This window comes from Gymnodraco acuticeps, unplaced genomic scaffold (assembly GCF_902827175.1).
Source record: "Gymnodraco acuticeps unplaced genomic scaffold, fGymAcu1.1, whole genome shotgun sequence".
Taxonomy (NCBI): domain Eukaryota; kingdom Metazoa; phylum Chordata; class Actinopteri; order Perciformes; family Bathydraconidae; genus Gymnodraco; species Gymnodraco acuticeps.
The window spans coordinates 148,915-170,541 of record NW_022990792.1 but is presented as its reverse complement, the minus strand read 5'-3'; the positions used below and the strand labels follow the sequence as shown (position 1 = coordinate 170,541).

The 21,627-nt window shown below is 40.3% G+C and overlaps 2 protein-coding genes across 3 annotated transcripts; both read right to left on the bottom strand.

Moving 5' to 3' along the window:
• Positions 1-3,389: 3,389 nt before the first annotated feature.
• Positions 3,390-8,413, bottom strand: LOC117557087 (low choriolytic enzyme-like). Of its 2 annotated transcripts, none has more exons than XM_034232769.1 (10): positions 8,260-8,413; positions 8,075-8,159; positions 7,916-7,940; positions 7,776-7,826; positions 6,021-6,158; positions 5,795-5,912; positions 4,981-5,159; positions 4,267-4,348; positions 3,836-3,963; positions 3,390-3,674 (listed from the first exon to the last, which is right to left on the bottom strand). In XM_034232769.1, coding segments are annotated over exons 2-10 (777 nt in total). In that variant the 5' UTR covers positions 8,129-8,159; positions 8,260-8,413; the 3' UTR covers positions 3,390-3,672. The 2 variants fall into 2 exon arrangements, with proteins under 2 accessions (XP_034088660.1, XP_034088661.1); XM_034232770.1 differs by having other exon boundaries at positions 7,776-7,823.
• A 7,459-nt stretch (positions 8,414-15,872) lies between these two features.
• On the bottom strand, positions 15,873-20,831 carry LOC117557080 (histone H2A-like). Its single transcript, XM_034232761.1, has 2 exons — positions 20,787-20,831; positions 15,873-16,296 (listed from the first exon to the last, which is right to left on the bottom strand). Exons 1-2 carry the CDS (start codon positions 20,829-20,831, stop codon positions 15,925-15,927), a joined length of 417 nt encoding a protein of 138 aa, XP_034088652.1. The 3' UTR covers positions 15,873-15,924.
• Positions 20,832-21,627: the final 796 nt, after the last annotated feature.

Sequence of the window (21,627 nt, the reverse complement as noted above, 5' to 3'; positions counted from 1 at the left end):
GCTTTCCTTAGTGTTGAATGCAGAAAGATGACTATATTAGAGTATTAAGTGAAAATGACTATATTAAAGTTTTAAGTAAATATTAGGGCTGTCAAACGATTACAAATTGTAATCAGATTAATCACAGCTTAAAAATTAATTAATCATGATTAATCACCATTCGAACTATGTCCAAAATATGCCATTTATTTATGTATATTGTTGTGAATGGAAAGATAAATGAAAGAAGGCGGATATATCCATTTAACATACAGTATCTATGTTTATAAAACATTTCTGCGTGTCAAAATGAAAGACAACCCACACACCTATCAATCATCAAACCGTGGGGTTTTAATTCATTACGTGTTGATTTCTATCAACGGGGGAGTACTTCAGGAAAGTCGACAGAGGGGGGGGGGGCGGCGGCTAGTGGACTACTTCGTGACCACAGAGTGTGAACGTTGTGATCAGCTGTTTTAGCGCAGTTCTCCAGTGAAGGGGGGGAGTCTCCCTCCGCAGCCGGTTGGCTTAGTTTTGGCACAATTCCGTTGTCCAGACCGACGTTAACAGCAGCCCTGTCTGTGCACACGGAGACCGACTCTGTCGTCCGGTGATCTAACCGCCTTCTGGAAAAGCTTCACAAGTACGTCGGTACGCAAATGCGCTTTGTGACACAAGTGACGGTACGCATTTCAGATTACGCACATAACCTGCGTACCAGTTATGTGCACCCCTGTACTACAGCAAAAGTATTCTCCGTCGGGACTTCCTGCAACAACACCACGCCGTTATCAAAGATGTTCTATTGAGAAGACGATCACTACGTGACAAAAGTTTTCAAAACCGTGGCTACTGAAATCAATCTTACTAACTGCTGTCTGTGCAATTTACTCCGCGAGTTGGCAGACTTTATTTTGCTTACTGTGATAATCTTTCACATTAAACTTAAAACAACTCTGTGAGGGCCTAAGATATTCTACAAAATAATATTTAAAAACATTTTAGTTATATTTTTCATTAGTTTTACCAAAATAACTTGATTTAATTGTATTTAAAATAACATTTCCAAATAAATAAATCCTTCGAATCTGCCTGTTCAGTTTCTGTTGGAATGTGAAGGGTTAAATGAAAGAAGCTCCTCTCTGTGAGTGTGAAGACAGGAGCTGTTGGACGTCCAGCTAGAATTCACAGAGGGCCCGCTATAGTAACTAAAACGAGAGAGTAATGTCAAATGACAGTACAATTGACCAATCATATCTTCCTTCTAAATGGGTGGGTGTTATTATCGCGAACTTTATGACATAACTCGAGGGAAGGGGGTGGGGGTCAGAGGGCCTAGGTATAAGTGCACGGCTCGCCACTGCAAATAGCCAATCACACAAAAAACATGTTGCTGTGACTGTGAGCATTAAACAATTAAAATTAAACTAACACAACAGTACGTTATTGTCCTTATAAAATAAAAACATACATTTTGTCCACCGATATAATACAGGCACCTTACCCTCAAGAGATCCTCACGTGCTTTGAGAATCTCCCACAATCTATCGCCATAACAAAGCTAATGCAGGCATACGTTTGTGACACTAGATGGCGCAATTGTGTATGTGCGTGTGGGGAGTCTTGCAGTAGAACATTTGACTGTAGTGCCGCCACTGTGGGCTAAGCCCCGAATGTTTCCAGGTCCAGGCGACGCCCCTGGGCACTGCTCAATCCACTCCTCCATAGTAAGATGGAGTTCATCTTAAATGTTTCCATCTTAAGCTTTGTAAGTTTGTTTCGCAACGGAAGAAATGTAAATATATTTATAAAACTGACAAGTCAAATCAAGCAATCTGATTGGTCGATAGCGTTTTTTGCGGACTTCTTTGATTACAGATTTGAAAACATCGTTGCTTGCTTTAAAAGTAGCACAATTCATGATGTCAAGCCTTGGGAAGTATCTAGATATCCCTGCCCTAATGCCAAAGGAACTGCACACTGAATATGTGTTGCAGTTTGATGTCTATGTCTGGACCGCTGCGTAACAAGGAGGGTTTCTGCCCCGTTGCTTCTCCGCTGCTTTCTTGTTCCAGTTTGCCCAACGGTATACTGTTTTTCTCAGACGCGGAGGGATACTGACTTGTTGTGAAAAGTAACTTACAATTCTACCCGTGTTTTATAAACATTATTATATACATATACCATTAATAACTGTGTAATATATACCTGGCTGCTAAATCCTAAGAACTGTTACAGGATTTGTATTTTGAGAAGTATTTTGTTTGACTTTTTTTTTGTATTATATTTTTTATTATATCATAACTTAGTTCTTTTTTTAACATATGTAACATTAAGCTGTCTGTGGCTCTTTCCTGCTGTAACGATGCACATGTCCCCTCTGTGGGACTAATAAAGGTCTTCTGATTCATTGATATTTGGATATCAAGCCCCCTCAAAAAAACCAAGATGGACCTTCATTAGAGTAAATATATATTTTGGTCATATGAAAGTTATACTACAATACACATCCATACACATTAGGGTAGTGGACATTTAAAAGGGTAATAAGGGGGATCCCCATTTTGTAAATATTATAATCATAGATTTAAAAAAACGTGGAAGCGTTTGACTGAAACTGTTGTTTATTGAAGCGGGTTCAGGGTGTTCTTCTCGGTCTTCTTGGGCAGCAAACATGTTTCTTCCCACATAATACCCCCCAAAAAGTAATGTTCGGCTCTGCTTCCTCGGAGGCTCTCGCGGAGGAGCAGACAGGAGTGGGGAGTTGCCAATAGATGGCAGAATAAGCCAGCTAATCGAATAAGCCAGCTAATCTCTTTTTTCTCTCTGTTTTATTATGTGTTGAGGTGGAGAAGCCAAACTTTGCTTCTTGCATCTGTAAGAAATTAAAATCAATACGTGAATATTAAATGAATGCACCGCTTTATTTTGAAGGAAAACCCGGATGTTTACATTACGTCACTTCCGGGTTTACTTAACTTTGTTTTCCGCGGTTAGAATGGATCAAATAAAAAGTCCTGAATGAGAATATGAGGAGGGAAGACCCTCCAGATGTACTTGCTTTGAAACCACTGGACTAATCGAGCATTTGTATGTGATTTATATAACTATATATCATTATATATGACATATCAGTCAGAGGTCTAAGATGTTCGATAGTAACGTAGTTTTAACTGAATAGAGAATATTTACTCGCACAGTAATATGTCTTACACATTGTTCTGTTGGTACTTGTTCTGAGTATTTCTTATCCATAGTTAGGGATTCAAAGTGAGAGTAATTACAGCTTCATTTCTAATTAAAATAAATATATATCTAAATATTTATTGAACAAATTGTTAACTTCATTGCAAAGATAAAAACAAAGTCATTAAAATCATCAGTACCAATCAGCAATTCCATCAACATGTTTTTCATCATTGTCTCTTTAATCAATTCATTGTTGAAAATGTTTTAAATGTTCTTCCCCTGGACACATCATTAACAATATAATGTGTCTTTAACCCACTAAGTAAAACCATAAGCATATCGTAAAGAGTATATTTTAAAACCAATAAAGAGAGGAAATGATTTAAATCCATTCACAAATGATTTGAAAGCCAGCCACTGTTAAACAACAGATCTGGACCTTTGGTGGAATCATAGAAAGCCGGGAGTTGAATTATCTGGAGGCCGACCCTTCACTTCCGTTTCTGGTGAGGAAAACAAACAATGAGATTTTAATTCATTTCTCAGATAAACAATATTTCAACCCTGTTTTCCTGTTCTCCTGTTGCAGCTATATTGGTAGTTGAATGTGTCCGCTGCGTTTAGGTTTCCACTTTTGGAGAATAGAGCATTATTTCCCACTCACATGTACACTGGTAAAGCTTGTTGACACGGGCAATGTCATTCTTGCTCATGGTACGAGCAGTCCCAAAGTCACGACTCGGATTGCTCTTGGCGAGGATGGTTGGTTTGCCGTTTTTGCTGAAGCCGTATCTTGAGGATCAAAATAAGACAACATGTTTGGCAAACACACATCACAAGCACACAGACACTTGCTTCTTCACTAGGCAAGTTAGACGTAAGACCTACAACTGATTTAATTCAATATTGGATGAAATTTGACTTCACAATACCCAACATTGAAGAAAGAAAACCGATGAATAATAATGAAACGTTTGATTTTGAATGCAGGACTTTTACATGTCAAATAATACTTTTACAACCTAGAATAGCTATTTTCACTACAGTAAAAGATCTGAGTATCATATACGCACATACAGTCACACAAACACTCACTTTCCGTAGTGCATGACAGAGTCGAAGTCGTAGGGAGTACCCAAGTTGTTAGTTTTCTTCTTCTTAAAGTTATGTTCTTTTCCTGCACAGGAAGAGAGAACAAGAGAATATTTATATTTGAGAACAGTTTTTTATAAACGCTGGATTGAAAATGTGGGAACAAAACTTGCTTAAAAGCATGCTGGAAGACTTCACAGCCAACTCCTTTATTAGTAACTATTGGATGGATTTAAGCCAGACATTCGTGAAGCTCACAGGATGTTTCCCTGACTTTTCTTCTAGAGCAGCAACTTGGCTAAAGCTTTCACCGATCCAGTCAAATATCTCAACATCTAAAGATGGCACAAAACTCAAAGATAATATATTGTAATCATTTAAATCTAATGCCATCAGATACAAATCTAAATGTGTCCAATACTTATCTCTGCAAAGCTAACACCTTCCCCAGCCTCAGATGTCCTTTGTGTCGACTTGTAATGATCAGATGTTATCATTCTAAAAGACTAAACACAAGACAGGGCTTTTCCAAGTGGGATGGAGGGTGTACAAACTGGGAAATGGGAAAGACCCTCCAGAGCTGCTATCATGGCAATGACTTTGGTGGCTTTTCAGACATAAGGCATAAACTCACCTCTCTGTAGATCGCATCATCTTTCATACAACACATACTGTACAATCAGGACTGTGAAGAAGAGCGTTTGTGTGTGAGCGGACCTGTCTTAATGTTCTGGGAGAGGATGGAGACGTATCGGTCTCTGTCGGAGCGGACTTGCTCGTGGTTGAAGCCCAGAGCGTGGAGAACCTCGTGCTGCACTGTGGATGTGCTCACACAACTATTTTTCTTCAGGGAGACGCGCTGTCCTCCACCCTGTCGGCCCAGGGAGGACCAACACCTGACACACACACACACACACACACACACACACACACACACACACACACACACACACACACACACACACACACACACACACACACACACACACACACACACACACACACACACACACACACACACACACACACACACACACACACACACAATATGAAAATAAGAATAGGTATTGTTGATACATTCCTGGCCTCTTGTGTGAAAGAGGGATCTGTTGTTTTTTTACATTCCAAAGTAACTAATTCATGGCGCATTTCCACAACGTGCCCGTTTTTGATTGCGTTTCCACTTGGCGTAGTTTCGGCTACTGTTTCGCAGTTTTCTGGCTCTCCAAAATCGAGGTTCTTTCCGGGCCAACAACCGGGCTGAGTCGGGCTGAGTATGCTAAACTAGAGAGAGAATCGCTGGCAAGGGGGCTACAACTACATCCCCCATCAAGAATAAGCCCCTTTAATTCATATTTGGTGACCCTGTACAAAAAGTAGTGAAATTAAGCCCCTCCCCTAAAGTATGATTTTCTTCAACACTGACATGAAGCAACATCACGACCAACCACAACAGAAACAGATTCAGACTTAAGTTCAAATGTAATCACAGAATAGTGAGATTTCTTTGTGTTACAATGTGTGTTCTTACCCAGATCCAGAGAAGAAGTCGAGGTAATCTCGCTGGGTGGTCTTCAGGACAAAGCGAATGCAGGTGGATGCGTGGAAGGTCACCAGGGCTCTTCTGATGGTGCTGCGCTCTGTTCTGGCTGCAGAGACAAAGAACAGGGTGCTGAGCACTGTTCTCACCAAACCTGGTCTGCCTTGCAGCATAAGATCTCACTTTAGGTTGAATTTTAGGGTCAATGTGTATTTACTGTAGTCGGGGGAGATGTAGACCGGTACGTTTACGAGTCTAGATTTGGGCGATTTGGGCCATTTGCAGCCTTTCGCCGTGCAGCTATCTGCATTCCTTCTTAGATTTGGCACAATGTCGCCGTCGACCAGGGGCGTAGCTGCAGAACAATAAGTTAAACACATTTGTTCATGAATATCTGTACCAGGAGTCTGGAGTTTCACAAATATCATTTACATTTACACATTTGCTGAGGCTAAGGGTTTTTCCCTTCGTGAAAAATACATTTTAACAAGTTACAAATCACACAAGCATGTCTGAGCAACAATGAGACACCTTAACACAGGGGTAGACATTAAGGGTAAAAAGCCACTGGCCCTCCGGGCCGGTGGAATTGTATTATCACTGGCCCCACCATTGTAACCACTGGCCCGGAGCATTTGTCCAAAAACAATCGACTAATAATGAAGAAAATTAACACATTTGTTGCAATAGTAATGTACGCACTAACTACATTACTACTTGTACTACAACATTTGAATCATCAGTTCTTCCTCATTTTCCTCAATTGTTCATATTTGGTTTATTAAAATAATGATATTGTGGTCATTGTTAAAAAATGTCTGCTATTATTATGAATATTATTATTTGTATAATGCGCTTTCTGCCTTCCTGTCAACAGGAGTTAGAAATGTAATGGCTATAGATTAGATTAGATCCTTCATTATCCTAAACTGCTGGGACATTTCGCCAATACCTTTCTATTGTCTACTCTTCACTCACTTGTCAGCATAGGTCGGCACAGAGCCGACAGAAGACCTTGTTTATACTGGCATCATATTGAGAGGTGCAGCCAGTGACGCATCCTATAACCAGGAAGTAAGCTGCTGGTTCCCTCCACAGAAAGCAATGGGATTTCTCCACAGGGTTTTGGAAAATAGCGGGAAATAAGGTCTGTGGAAAACAAACCTGTTTGATAAATGCACGTTTTGTTTAGCCGGATAATCTCCACATGTCTACCCTACTTTTATAATGTTCGAATCATAAATCTAATGATAGATTATAAAAGGGTTTTAGGACGCGTCACTGCACCACTAGAAGCTAACTCCATCGATCAAGCTGAAACGTTCTCTCCCTCTTCTTCTCATGCTCCCTGTCACTCTCCTTTAACTCCTCCGGTGACTTTCTTTTATTTGAAGATAGTTTTTTGCCCGGCGCTTGGCCGGTTACCGCTGGTATTAAAAAAATGTTGGCGAATGGTTAGGTGGCGCGATAGTCTGTAGTGAAGGAGCGCGCTCCCGCTCACGGGAGCCTGCTCGCGCTGCGCTCCGCAGCAAACAGCTGTTTGCTTTTCACCCAACAACAACGACAACCGACTCACGGAACGCTATATTGTAGCGTTAATAAACGAAACAATTTAACTAAATTGCTAGTCAAAATACCAATACCACAGGAAACATTTTTTTTAAACAATATTTTTAGTGGCCCGAGCGGGCAAGTTGAAAGTACTTTATGCTGGCCCGGGGTGTCTAAATAGTGCTTCCGGGCCAGCGGGCCATTTATAATGTCGAGCCCTGCCTTAACATGTCCTCAAATAACACAAGCTGAACCCAACAGGTGTTTGGAAAAGAATCCTTAATAAATGTCTTCAATGGTAACTTTTGAAAACTCATATTCTGTTGTTCGACTTTGACAAACAGAGATGAGATCTATACCAAGTCTTATTGTCATTTTGCCATCATGTTTTTGGATAGAAAATATAAAACTTGTGTCGTACTTATGTGAGCATTAGCTCTCTCGATGATGTCAGAGGCGTCCAAAGACTCTTCTGAAACAACAGAGAAAACAAATGATACCAGAACATTTAAAAGATAAACTAAATGTCAATATACAGTCAATTCTTCATTTCCAACTCACGTCTTTCCCCGTTATCAGTAGCACCCTGCAAAGCGAATGGACACCATTATAAATATAAAAAACATGTTATTTCTCTTCAATGTTATTCATACAAATAAAATAATGTATTCCCTTTTTCTTTAAATAAAAAATGAACATTTTGTAAAGAGTCAGACTCACCGGAGGAATGGCCGACAAAGACATGAAGAGGACGAAAAGCAAAACTGGAGTCATGACGGCGGTCCTCTGAAGTCAAACCTCAAATCTGAAAGTGTTCGGTGGTTAAGGAAAAGGTTTGGTATACATACGTCCTAAATGATTTCTGTGAGAACACAAATAGTGAGAAGAGGGTCAGTGGAGCTTACCTGCTGGAGCTGACTGCGATGCTCGATGCAGCAGGTTCTCAGATCTTATAGAAAGCTGCGTGTCAGAGGATGGAGTCAGATCTGACGCCTCAGCTTTCAGTAAAACATGTTATTTATAGAATAATACTCAAGAAGAATTCAACAGAAAGGTATTTTTACCAGGAAGGAAATGAATGCATGAGTCATTATCAAGAAATACATGGCCAATGGTTCCTCTTTCAAAGAAACAGAAGTTATGAAAACCAGGAAACACATTAAAGGTGGGGTAGGTAAGTTTGAGAAACCGGCTCGAGAAACACTTGTCGTTATATTCCATGGAATGCTCTTAACATCCCGATAGCAATGAATATCTGAAGTGCTTTGACAACAAATCCATAAAGAAATATCCTCTGTGGAAGCTGTGGCGCTGTAAAAAGCTCGACCAATCATCTGAGCCGGCTAAAGTAACTGGTTGATTGATTGATTGATTGATTGAAAAGTTTATTAACAGCTTGTATATTGGGTACAGTACAGTACAGCTCAAAACATACAATTGTTAAGGGGATGCAGACCAGAGAAAGACTTTCGTCTTGTTTACATCAGGGTCCCCCATTTCCAATTCATCATATCATTTAAGACATATAAGACATATTTGACATACAGATTGCTTATTTACAATTTACATTTTAGATTTCGTTCTAATACATCCTAACCGGACATTTAAGACATACCAAGTCTACAGATATACAGTTAGTAACAGAGTCTAAGATGCGAGTATATACATAGATGGGGGGGGGGAAGCTGTCCATTGAACGACAGGTTGAGATCTGTACCATTACCGGGGCCAGTTTTGCAATGCTCTCCCCCGAAGGTGCTCTTTAAGAGAGGTTTTGAAGGGAAGTATAGTTTTACTTTCCTTTACAGTTGTGGGAAGAGCGTTCCACCTTGATGTGGCATCATTGCGAAACGTGTATTCCCCCTTTTTTGTGCCAAATCTGGGTTTCACATGATTTGTGGAGCTCCCTCTGGTGTTATGATCATGGTATTCCTTGACCTTTGGGAAGCATTTTGACATGTACATGGGTACCATAGAGGTGTAGTGGATCTTGTAGACCAGGCCCATTGCAAGTAGCTGTACTCTGTCGTCTACTCTAAGCCATCCTAGGTTGTCAAAGTGGGCAGAGGTGAGGTGGGTTCTAGATGAAAGGTCAAGCAGTAGTCTGACCAGTTTATTTTGCGATGTTTGAAGTTTTATTTTTAGCGCCTTGGAGGTGCTATGGTACCATGACGTGCAAGCATAGTCATAGTACCCTTGAATGAGTGCTCCTGCCAGAGTTTTCAGGGTGTTCTTGTTTACCAGAGAGGAGATCCGGTATCGGAATCTAGTTCTTTGATTGACTTTTTTTATTACATTGGATGCCATTTTGTCACAGGAGAGGTTTGCCTCAAGAATAGATCCTAGGTATGTAATTTCCTTCTTACTTGTGACAATAATGTCGCCCACTGCAACTGAGAAGTCGTCGGATTTGCTGAGATTATGTTTCGAACCGAAGAGAATGGACTCTGTTTTACCCAGGTGTAATGATAATTTATTATCGGCGAGCCAGGTGCAGATTCTGCCGAGCTCGGAGCTGAGGGTTTTTTCAACCTGCAACCTGTTCCTGTCAGAGACCAGCAGGGCTGAGTCGTCCGCGAACAGGAACAAGTTGCAGTCACATGCTGATGACATGTCATTTACATAAATTAGGAACAGTAACGGACCTAATATGCTTCCTTGTGGAACACCACAGCTCACTGGGAGGGGGGGGGGGGGGGGGGGGGGCAGAGTACCGTTTACCTCCACCATCTGTTCTCTCCCCTCCAGGTAGGATTGCATCCAGCTCACCGATAGTTTATCAAAACCAGGCCATCCACTGGATGGCCTACCTGCCTGTCAGCCTTCCATCTGGGCACAGACTGATCTCGCGCCCTCATTGGTCATGTGCGCGTTCGTGTGTGTTGGAGGAGGGGCTCTGTGAGGAAGTGGCAGATTTTCTTCCGGTTGTGTATTTTCAAATTCTAGCGCACTCGAGCTGCTTTCTCCAAAATTACTTACCCCACCTTTAATAAATCTTTTCATTTATGGGCATAAAATAAAAATAGATAAATATCTTCTGATCCTGAGGGGTCAAACTCAGTTGCTTCAGCAGCACACAAACAGAAAAGTACAGATTAATATGGAAGGTAATAAAGAAATAACACTATTTGCATTGAAGTATAAGTTCTCCGAGGAGGATATGATAAATATACTGTAGATTTTGACAGCACTAAAAGGCATATTTAGTATATTGTATATGTATTACCGCTATACAATATAAATGAATACATATAACTACAATATTACACTCCGTTTCATCTATACTGCCACTTATCTTTTTCTACTTAGTTTTAATATGTACTTATTTGATTAAAATGTGTATCAATGCGATAAATACATGCCTTTTTATTTAAGAGTATTTTATTTTTGTCTCTATATATTATTATTATTATTATTACATGTTAGACGCTTTCACACAACACAATCACAACGACATGCTGACTGAAGTGGGGTTTGAACCTGTGACCCCCAGACCAAGGCTCCATCCACTGCGCCACCACTTTGTCCCACTTTGCTTTAACGATGTATATTTCCCCTCTGTGAGAAGAGCATAGGAATGTTGTCATCTTCATTACTGTATCACTGGGTTAGGGGGTCAGGGACAAATGATTGGTCACCAGGAAACACATTCTTGTTTCTCATGAAAAGGACGACAATGTTGGTCTATTCAAAGTAAAGCTCGACTTCTCTAGGGAACTGAGAGTACAGACGCTGCTCAGGAGCAATGATGTGTCGCTGACGCATGTGTTGCTGGATGCACATACAGTATGTACCTCTACTTCTTCTTCTTCTACCTCTACTTCTTCTTCTTCTACCTCTACTTCTTCTTCTTCTACCTCTACTTCTTCTTCTTCTACCTCTACTTCTTCTTCTTCTACCTCTACTTCTCCTCCTTCTTCTTCTTGTTCTTCTTCTAATTCAATGTACCTTCCGCAAAATATTGGACAAAAGAAAGTCGGCTAGTAGTGTCAACTAAATCCATAGTATTACAACAAACGTGGTTTAAACGAGGTACATTACGAATGCATGTTCTCAATCGCCAAGTACGGGATTGAATATTAAATTAGTTTGGATTAGATTTATTGTCCCCAGGGGGAAATTCATTTTCACAGCTCTGTGAAAACAATATGAAATCGACAAAAAATAAGACAGACATCTACAGATAGCACCACACATGATGGTTACTTGTTATTAGTTAGGCCTGTATGGATCAGGATTTTGCCAAAGCGAGCCCTTTTACTAGAATAATAATATGTTGTGTATTATATAAACCGTATTCAGGGCCGGCCCTAGACTTTTGGGGGCCCTAAGCGAGCTTTGGGTTGGGGCCCCCTCACTCTAGCACGTTCTCACTACACACAACACGGAACCAACTTTTGTCTTATGATGTTAGCATGAGCATGTGTGTCATATTGTATAAATAAGCATGTAAACACCGTGGACCTAACCTCCTCTAAGGGGATCCGGGGACATGCTCCCTCTAAGCAGATTTTTCTTTATGGATATTTTTCAAATCACTCCCCTTTCAAACTGTATTCTTGTTTTGTCTTATAGTATTTCATAACTGTTTTTCATTTATTCTCTCTGGCTGTCCATCTCATAATGTTCACATAGAAACTAGCTGTCAATAGGAATATCAATCAGAAGAATTATATTTTCATGTAAAAATCTGTCACAAAAAGAGGTTGCACATTTAAATGCAGGTGTTGTTATGGCAACGTCAGTGGCCAGACAGCCACATTTACTGCTGCAAATACGTTCAAACATGCTGTCGACACGTAAAGCAGTGGCAACTATGCCACCATTTCAGCTGACTTTTTCTCAGAAATACTGTCACATAACATCCATATATTTCAGTGCTAGGTTGATGCTTAGCTAAGCTAACTATGAAACACTTTAACTGACAGGACTCCGGATCAACTGTGTACTGTAAGGTAGCTTCTAGCTTCATGTCGAACAGTAAGTCAACATTTCCCAGAGCTTTCTTTGAAATCACCAGGTAACGCTAAAAAACATTACATTTAGATTGTATGACAAAGTGTTTATTTAATATATCTGGCTAGCTATAGCTACTTGCTAACGGTTTAGCTTACCCCCGCGATTCAAAGTAACGTTAACGTAGCTGTAATTTATGCTTTGCTTACATGTTCGCATAACTTGGTTTACTTACATTTACATACCTTGTTCACCTGGCTCAGGTGGTGGCTCTGGGGTTGTTGTGTGAGCCACCACTTGAGAATTGTTGTATTTTTTAAGAAAAAATGTCCATCTTCAAACACTCTGAGTCCGACTGACAGTTTATTTTAAATATTGTCACAGCTCACAGGATAGGTACCTGTCAGCCAATAAGACGGATGTTTATTTCCATTCAACTCTCTGGTTGGTCTGGTGCCTTGCCTCTGTTGCATTCACTGAACGTGGGAAATTACAATCCTGCCGTCCTCTCTAGTGTCATAATGAGGTTCAGGTAAAGCACGGTTAATGTATTATATTATTGACTCAATAATATAATACATGACTTTGAGAGTAGGCGATCTAGGCATATTAACTAAATTAATTAAACATACTTATCACGGCGACGGTGTACTGAGATTATTATCATTTTAATTGTTTTGCTAGGGGGCCCTTAGTGGCTGCAGGGCCCTAAGCGGCCGCTTATGTCTTAGGTCGGGTCGGCTCTGACCGTATTGGTACAATGAGCGACATCTAGTGACGGATTTTGGAACATTGATTGGATTTTTCTCATGGCAGTTAGAGACAAACCAGGGGAGTTTATGTTTAATCTGTGTCCGTCCATTTGGTGTAGTATTTCATCCAATATTACATTTGGTTTATATATTAGTCACTTTGTTATGAAATGCCAGGTTTTAGGCCTTGGTCTGAACATTCAATCCTGGAAATAAAAAATCAACCAGATTAATTTGTAATCCTGATATAGAGTAGATAGTAAGTAAGTAAATACATCTGTACAGGAAGACGGGTTAAGGGATAGAGGAGAAAAGGTTATGGTATAATTACAGAGCCTGTCAATTTATAAATTGGGGAAATCAATGTTAGTCTGTTAACCAAAGTTCAGCCATCTAATAATGAACTATCTGTTATTAAAGATCAGAGGAACAGAACAGAACGAGAGGGGTCAATCCGGAATACAAATAAAGAAGCAAAGAGATTGTAGAGCAGTGAGAAGGAAAAAAGCTTGGTGTGTCAATTCATTACATTGCCAGTGTTTTTGGTTGTTGTGAAAAAAAAAATTGCCCCCTCGGATTTAACAGTCATTTCATCCTAGAGCCGGGCCTGGCCAGAGCACCGGCACGAGGCCGGGCCGGCAGAGGCCCGTGCTACTCATATGGATGATATGGACGGCTGGACACAGGCCGTGGGGGCAGGGGCTGTTCTAGGGGGGAGGGAGGGGGGGGGGGGGGCAGTGACTACTAACACTGACTTTGGAACCCCCTGTGGCCCCCCTGAAAATGAAAAAACAAGGTTTGATTAAACTAACGCTATTTGTCATTCTAGTCAGACCCATTAGAGCAGGGGTCTCCAAAAGGTCGATCGTGAGCTACCGGTAGCTCACAAGCCCTCAATAAGTAGCTCGCCAAGCAAATCCAAAATGTAAAAAATACACACAAAAAAAAGGAAATGTAATTAAAAGAATCTACCCTATGCATAAACGAAACCTCAATCATATCAAACTATATCTATCTAACACCCCTCCTCCCCCACCCCCCACAATGAATATCGACCAATCACGTTCTTGCAATAGTTTAAAAGGGGAGTGATTGCTAAAATATGCATACATAAAAAGAAAGAATTCTAACTAGGTAACATAAAATAAGAATAAACAAGTTTAAATGATTTGTTATTGGTTGTGATCATATTCTAAAGATGTTTGGATTATTAAAAATCATACAGCTCCCTTTCATCTGAGAGTTGAGAGCTGTATCCATACATTCATGTTGTGCTCAAAGTGCAGCAGATTGATGCTTTTAACTTCAACATTTAAAAAATAATAATTTCCGGGGTTGTATGCCCCCGGACCCCCCTAGAGGAGGTGAGGACCCCCCTAGAGGATGTGAGGATCCCCCTAGAGGAGGTGAGGACCCCCCTAGAGGAGGTGAGGTCCACCCCCAAATAAAGCAGGTTAAAATAATTAGATTGCATACATGTTCTTTTAGTAAACACTGAAACGGGTCCCACAGACCCAAACAGCACACAAAGGTTAAAGGTCAGCATATAATAATGTTAAAATGTGCTAAATATATACACTGCAAAAAAATAAAAAAAGAGTAAAAGTAGCGCCCGACTTGTTTTATTTTTTTAAGTAGCTCTCTCAGGAGAGCCCTGCATTAGAGCGTAACAACTGTAACTATAAGTATCTGAAATAAATATGTACTGAAACAAATACCAATAACTGTATTGCATTGTTTTCTTATGCACAATTACTTCATACTGTCTTTGTCTTTTTCGTCCTGCATTTACGAAACTGTAAAGTCCACTGAGACAAATGTAACATTTGTGATATTGGGCTATATAAATAAACATTGATTGATTGATTGATTGATTTATTGGGCCCCCTCAGAAAATAACTGGCCCCCCCAGTCAAATTGGTCTAGAACCGCCACTGCGTGGGGGGGCATCCACAAATGCATTTAAAAGATTTGCAAACTCACGAATACATTTGCAAATATAAAACGGATCTGCAAATATGCAAAATATTTTTACAAATAAAAAAAAGATCTTTGAATATCTCTTTAACATTTACAACTTTTGATCAGGCATTTGTGAATCCATTTTGTATTTGTCGACCAAAAATGCGCTTGTTTTTTGTTGACAGAAAGCCATATTCATACCACCACTACTATCCTTGATAAACACAATTTCTTGAGTTTTGACCATTTTAAGCGCTTTTTTTATAATTGTTTACAAAATTAAGCTTGAGCAAGTTTATGTTGAAATAATATGTACTATTGGGACTAAACATTTACAAACAAAACCATATTTTTCGGTTCAATATATTAACTTTCGACAACAATATTGACCAATACAGTAGAGGAAGGTTATCTCTTAGTAGAGTGAGTGGCTCTTGTGGGTCTGTCTACTTGGAGCTGATGTTCTCGGTCCCGGCCTCTTCAGAGCGTACACCACATCCATGGCGGTCACCGTCTTCCTCTTGGCGCCAACCCTTTAAATTCTATAAATACTGCGCTACATGTGTTATTTTCATATATTGTTACACTGATCAAACACACACCAAGTCAACTTGTCTAGGGCTTTGAAATGGTTATTAACCCTAAAAAGCAAAAGCAACGTCAATTTGTGTTTGTTTTAGTAGATTAAAAGTATTCTCATAATGGCGGACATTAAGTAGGCCCTAGTGATTGTTCGGAAGTTCTATAGAAAGTTTAGAAACGGCAATAGTTGAATGAAACAGTAGTGTTTGTCCAACACTATATAATAGAGGCACAGGTTCGATGAAGGAAAGCTCTCTGGACAGAAGTGTGTGGCTCTTAAAAGAGCCTTTGGTGTTTGTTGAAGCGGGTTCAGGGTGTTCACTTCTTGGCAGCCTTCTCGGTCTTCTTGGGCAGCAGCACAGCCTGGATGTTGGGCAGCACGCCTCCCTGAGCGATGGTCACTCCTCCCAGCAGCTTGTTCAGCTCCTCGTCATTGCGGACGGCGAGCTGCAGGTGGCGGGGGATGATCCGGGTCTTCTTGTTGTCCCGGGCGGCGTTTCCAGCCAGCTCCAGGATCTCAGCGGTCAGGTACTCCAGCACAGCGGGCAGGTACACCGGGGCTCCGGCACCGACACGGTGGGCGTAGTTACCCTTCCTCAGATGCCTGTGGACACGGCCAACGGGGAACTGGAGCCCGGCCTTGGAGGAGCGGGTCTTAGCCTTGGCACGGGCCTTTCCTCCGGTCTTTTTCTGGCACAATTTTATTTTACAGATTCTGATTTTTATAAAAAATAAAATCAACTCGTGAATTATTTCGTATTTCAACAAAAAATAAACTACCAAGCAGCATAGCCAATACTGCTATTAAAAATAGCTCCAACTTTATCAGCTTCAAAACTAAGGTGATGAACAAATTGAAAAATACATAATTATAACAAATATGATTTATTAATAAATGAATACTTTTACATTTGTAGATGTTGACACTGCAAAAAATATAATAATTTGTAATATGTGTATCCTTTCTATATCCCTAATAATCTTCAAAACGCTTTCTGGTTCTTTGAAGGCTCTATCCAGACTATCTTCTGGTTATTGTCTGCATCAATCCCTATTATCTCTTACAACAACAAAAAACAACATCTTGGACATAACCGCAAGACTGTAACCTCTTCACATTCTGTTGAGATTGTGAGTCAATAGCCATGTCTCACACATTGCTGTTTTGAATCATTACTATGTGGATGACAGTTGAACTGGATGATGTAACATGTATGCCATCTGCTGGAAAGAAGAGGTATCGCTCTGTTGGCGTCGTTTGGACAACAAAAGCAGAGTGAAGCTCTCATACCATAAACAACCTTTGAGTACAGACACCGTCCTGCAGAGAGCACACAGCCCAACAGCACGTTGTTGGTCTAGCGTCATTTTACAAAACGTTTGCATTAAGACATGTTTAGAGTTGGTGAGGTCCTGATAATTTATTCCGGTAAATTATTCTGACCTACTAATTGACCTGACCGAAGTTATTGAGTCTATGTAAGTTTACTGCTTGGCTCAGATCCACCAAGGTCAGCAAGATCTCACCTCTATTAACTCCCCGAAGAACCAGGTTCAATTAGCTGCTGTTTCTATTCAGACAACTCTTTTTAATCTGTTTAAGGGATCCCGAAGGATTTTGGTATCAGTGAATGAGGTGTGGTCCTACCTAAATGTGAGTGTGGCAGGGTGCAGTCTTACCTTTGAAGCAGGAGAGGAGAGCACAGATGTCCTTTTAGTTGTCCCAGTCCAAAAAGGTGGGATCAGTTTATTTGAAGAAAAATAGGTCCAAACTAATACAGGGTTTTTACCTTCTCTCTTTAACACATTATAATCATACGAAACATATCATGCTGGGGTTATATTTTTTATCTAAAACCTTAATTCATATTTCTCCCATTAAAGTCTTCCGACGAAATTCAAAAGGAATTTCCTCGTGATGGCGTAGGTTTTCTAATTAGTTCTAAAATCCTGATACATTTTCATGTCTTCCAGGCAGGGCTAACTAAAATGATTATCTCTAAGATCCTGTACGTAATAATTACGTCTTCCATGCAACCTTACCGAGAGCTATTTACCCAGCTCTTAGGGCCAGAGCCTACCGGGAGAGAGTATACCAGGGGTTTCCCCCTCTCTCTCGCGCTCTCTCAAAAAACCAATCTCTTTATGCTCAAAAAACCGGATCGAAACCCCCAAAAAACACCTCCTCTATTCCCAACCAACATCTTCTATTGGCTATGGCATAAGACACACCTTCCCATGTTTGTGTACAAAAAAAAGGACATGACCAGACATATTCTATGGCTATGACATAACATCCTTTTTGAGGCCTCAATGTGTTTCTCCCTGTGAACTGCTGTCAGAGGAGAGGGAAAAAACTGCCTACTCTCTTATCAGAGAGTAAGGCATACATATTTTATAGGTCTTACACTCAACTTAACAAACCACTGGTGTTTTGTTTATGCTGTAAATATAGAAAAACCTAAAATATGAAGGATTTTCATTGTGGGTTATACAAGAATATAATTGATTATATTTGATTATAACTAACTTTCGTTTTAAGTATTCACTTCATACTATGAAGCTCTCAACACCCTCTTTTTAAAACGCAAAGTAATCAAACAGCATCAACTAAAATTGTAAGCATACATACATATTCAAAAACCATCAAGAATCATTCTCATTATGGGTTTATACAAGAATATGATTGATCCTCTGAGTCATGATGATCCTAGATTTGTGCGCACCCCCACTCTGCCTGGCACTTGCAGGAGTGGGGCCCATCTGTGGTTCCGGTGTAGACTCCTAAATCCATGTTGCTATCTGATGTAAATCCTTGACCCTGACCATGGAGGGGTTGAGGTTCCTCCCTGGATGACACCTCCAAACGAAAGCCAGATAACTCGGTCGACAGTTGTTATGGATTTTTTAGACCTCGTCAATAATCGCTCATAACTTTTTGACAAGGTCAATGAGGCCCCACAATGATAGCACAAACGAGGAACCAGAGGCATGTGGAACAGCTTAGCTGGCACTCGCTCATGATAACCTGTGTGTGCTAAAATCAAGTATAAATCATTTCTCTGATTCATAAAAAGTTGTTTCAGTTAAAAAATTTCCCCAAGGGTTTTCTCAAGGGGGTCGTGTATTCCATATTGCTCTGGAATTTCTATAGACAGCAAGGTGATTGTTTCTCCTCTTACTCAGTTGGCCTCTAACGGCAGAAAGCACTGGACCATCATTTACTCTTATCAGTTTAACGACCTGACAGCCCTACACCTTCATGCTGTGTGAGAACCAGCAAAAAAGAAGGAGGAAGATGTGCTCAAAAAAAAATCTAATTTAAATGAATACTCTTTTAGGGTGTAGGCGTATAATAATTAAAAATAACTGAAAAGAAAACTAATAGTGTAAAGTTAAAAACCAATGAGAAAAATAATATAAAGGTTATTTCCCATTTCCTCTTTGATACTGAGGTATTCTCCATTCAAGCTCTAATGATCCATATGCTAATAGACAGAGTTTCCTCTTGCCATCTTTCTTTGCATAATTCACTATAGATTCTAACAGTTCTACTGCTAAATCATTTGCATTGGAGCTATTGCTTGTTACTCAGATTTAAATTCCCTCTTTTGCTCTATCGAATATCCCTTGGTACAGAATTTACCAAGACAAATTCTAACTTATTGCGGGAGGATCCCACAAAAAGCCATCCTCTCCTGTGGAAGAAAGCACATTAACTGCCACGTGTGTGTGCAAAACATGTCATGTGATGTGAGACTGATAGCATCAACAGTGGATGGGTAGGCCGCAGTCATATTCCTATCTGGATTCTAAACTCAGTTGGCTCGGGTGAACCGGTCCTCTCTTCTGGAGTGAAACTACGTTCCCAGAGATTGACTTCACTGTATCCAAACCTTCTGATTTAGTTTTAAGCTAACCCTTCTCTGGACTTTGCCCCTTTCTGGTCACCCATACACGATTTCTGAATTTAAAGGGAAAAGGTGTGATAGTTAGATATGACCTGACCTTTGCCCTAGGTAGCTTTTCCATACTTATAGGAATATATTCAGCTTTGTCAAATTGATTGGAATGTCCCAATTTGTTTTACAGTTTTTTATACTCCACTCTTTGGCTGCTCTAACGCCTGATACTTCTATGGTAAAGACCAGATAGGTGTGATTTCTTTATCCTGCAAGGGTGACAAAAACTTTCTCATTTTTAAAGTGAGTGACATTATCCATTCTTATTCTCTCAGTTTTAGGACAAATACTGATATGCTCTGCCATTTTAGCAGACACTGTGTTCCAGTTGCTCTGGTCAGAGGATAAACATGTTTATGACTCCCTCCATTTATCAAAGGTCACAAGGAAATACTTATTCCCACTGGGAGTGCAGGTCAGAAAAGGACCTGCTATGTCAGCACTAAAACTGATTAGTGGTTCTTCCTCTATTATTTTAAGATGCTCAGGATGAACTTTCTTAAACCCATCCACCTCTACACATTGAAGACATGTTGACCATGTGTGTTGTAGGTGCAATCGCAGTTTTGGTAAGAGGATTTTATTGTGGAGACAATATTTCCTCATCTGAAATAGGCCCACATGGCCTAAACTGCTGTGTAATTCACGCACAACCTAAGGAGCTTCTTCAGGTGGTACGTGAATGCTTCCACCCTTTTTCCATATTCTAGGGAATATGGCAGTCAGGTGGTTAACTTGTCCCGTGCTTTAAGCAAGGTAAAACTTCTCTATTACCCTGATAGTTAATTTATATCTTATCTGTATGGCTACGGACATGATTCCATTCTACATGCCTGCCTTTAACTCTGCAATAAGACCCTCAATAGATGGGCATGTGTCAGCGTTTCACCTTTCACATTTTTGAACTGCCTTTGTTCCCAATTATTAAGCTCTTCTTTACCCGCTTTTTAACAATAATCACTATCAGTAACAATACGGATGTGTGTTATTCTACCTTTTTTAGCAAAAAGAAGTCCCTCAACAAATGGCCTTTTCCTCAGCAGTCTGTACCTGGTATTGCACCCTTTTACTTACAAAGTACTTCACCTGAATTAGTTTTCATTATAAAGGCCCAAGTGGCTGCTTGGTCACCTTTTCGCAAACTCCCATCTGTCAACAGTGTTATCTGTGGAGTAGCGGTTTCCTGTACAGGTGTCATTGTTTTCCTTTGTGGCTTACTTCCTGAGGTCCTTTACACTCCACATCTGGATCAGACATCATCATCTTCCATTTTCCCCATCTACTCATCATTGTTTTTGCTCCCTGAACAGTTTGTTTAGTAGCTTCAGATATTGAAAAATAAAGAGTGTATATGCACATTCTGGCACCTTGAGACATTTCCCTCAGGGCTGGATAGAATCTGAATGCAAGTGCAGGATTCTTCTCTTCAGGAGAGGATTTTTCCTCTGTTCCTGATCAAGTCATGGACATGAATAACACCGATTTTCTACCACCCTGGTTCCTTATCTCCACACCTCCTCCTAAATCATTCGTGGCTAGATGAACTTCTCAAGCTTTCTTCATATCTCGCATTGTTAGTTGCTGAGAATGGGTCTCAACATACTCTTTTGGTTTTTGATATTGATATTTTTGTTCTGGTGTTAAGATAATTTTTTGAATCTCCCTCTTTTCTTAACAACTGGAGCTATGTCTATTTTAGATCTGACTTGGTTAAGAGTTGATTTGTTCTTTGGTGAGAGGAACTCTTCCCCTTGTGCTGGGTGGGGGTGGGTAGCTTGCTTTGGGAGAGTTCCTTACAATCTCCAGATCTTCCTCTGTGCTGAGGCCATACAACTTTTAATGGGTCGCTCCGTGGTCTGCTCAGATTTTCTTCCCCTCCAGAGGTCACGCCTGTCTTTGACCCCGTGTGCTGCGTTTTTCTGCAGCACCTCAGGAGCAGAGAAAGGAGGAGATTTTTTTCCAAAAGTGTAAGCTCCATTCATGAGCAAAATAGCACCACATTTAACTCTCATTGACTTGTCTTTAAAGCGTTCTTTAAGGCCTGAATTGAGTCTTCTGT

Coding starts and splice junctions, on each gene's coding strand:
- LOC117557080 (XM_034232761.1), bottom strand. CDS start 20,831: ATGATGATGTCTGATCCAGATGTGGAGTGTAAAGGACCTCAGGAA. Junction 16,297..20,786: donor AGTGTAAAGGACCTCAGGAA/GTAAGCCACAAA, acceptor AAATTGTGCCAG/AAAAAGACCGGAGGAAAGGC.
- LOC117557087 (XM_034232769.1), bottom strand. CDS start 8,128: ATGACTCCAGTTTTGCTTTTCGTCCTCTTCATGTCTTTGTCGGCCATT. Junction 5,160..5,794: donor GACTTCTTCTCTGGATCTGG/GTAAGAACACAC, acceptor TGTGTGTGTCAG/GTGTTGGTCCTCCCTGGGCC. Junction 3,964..4,266: donor TCTGTCATGCACTACGGAAA/GTGAGTGTTTGT, acceptor TTGATCCTCAAG/ATACGGCTTCAGCAAAAACG.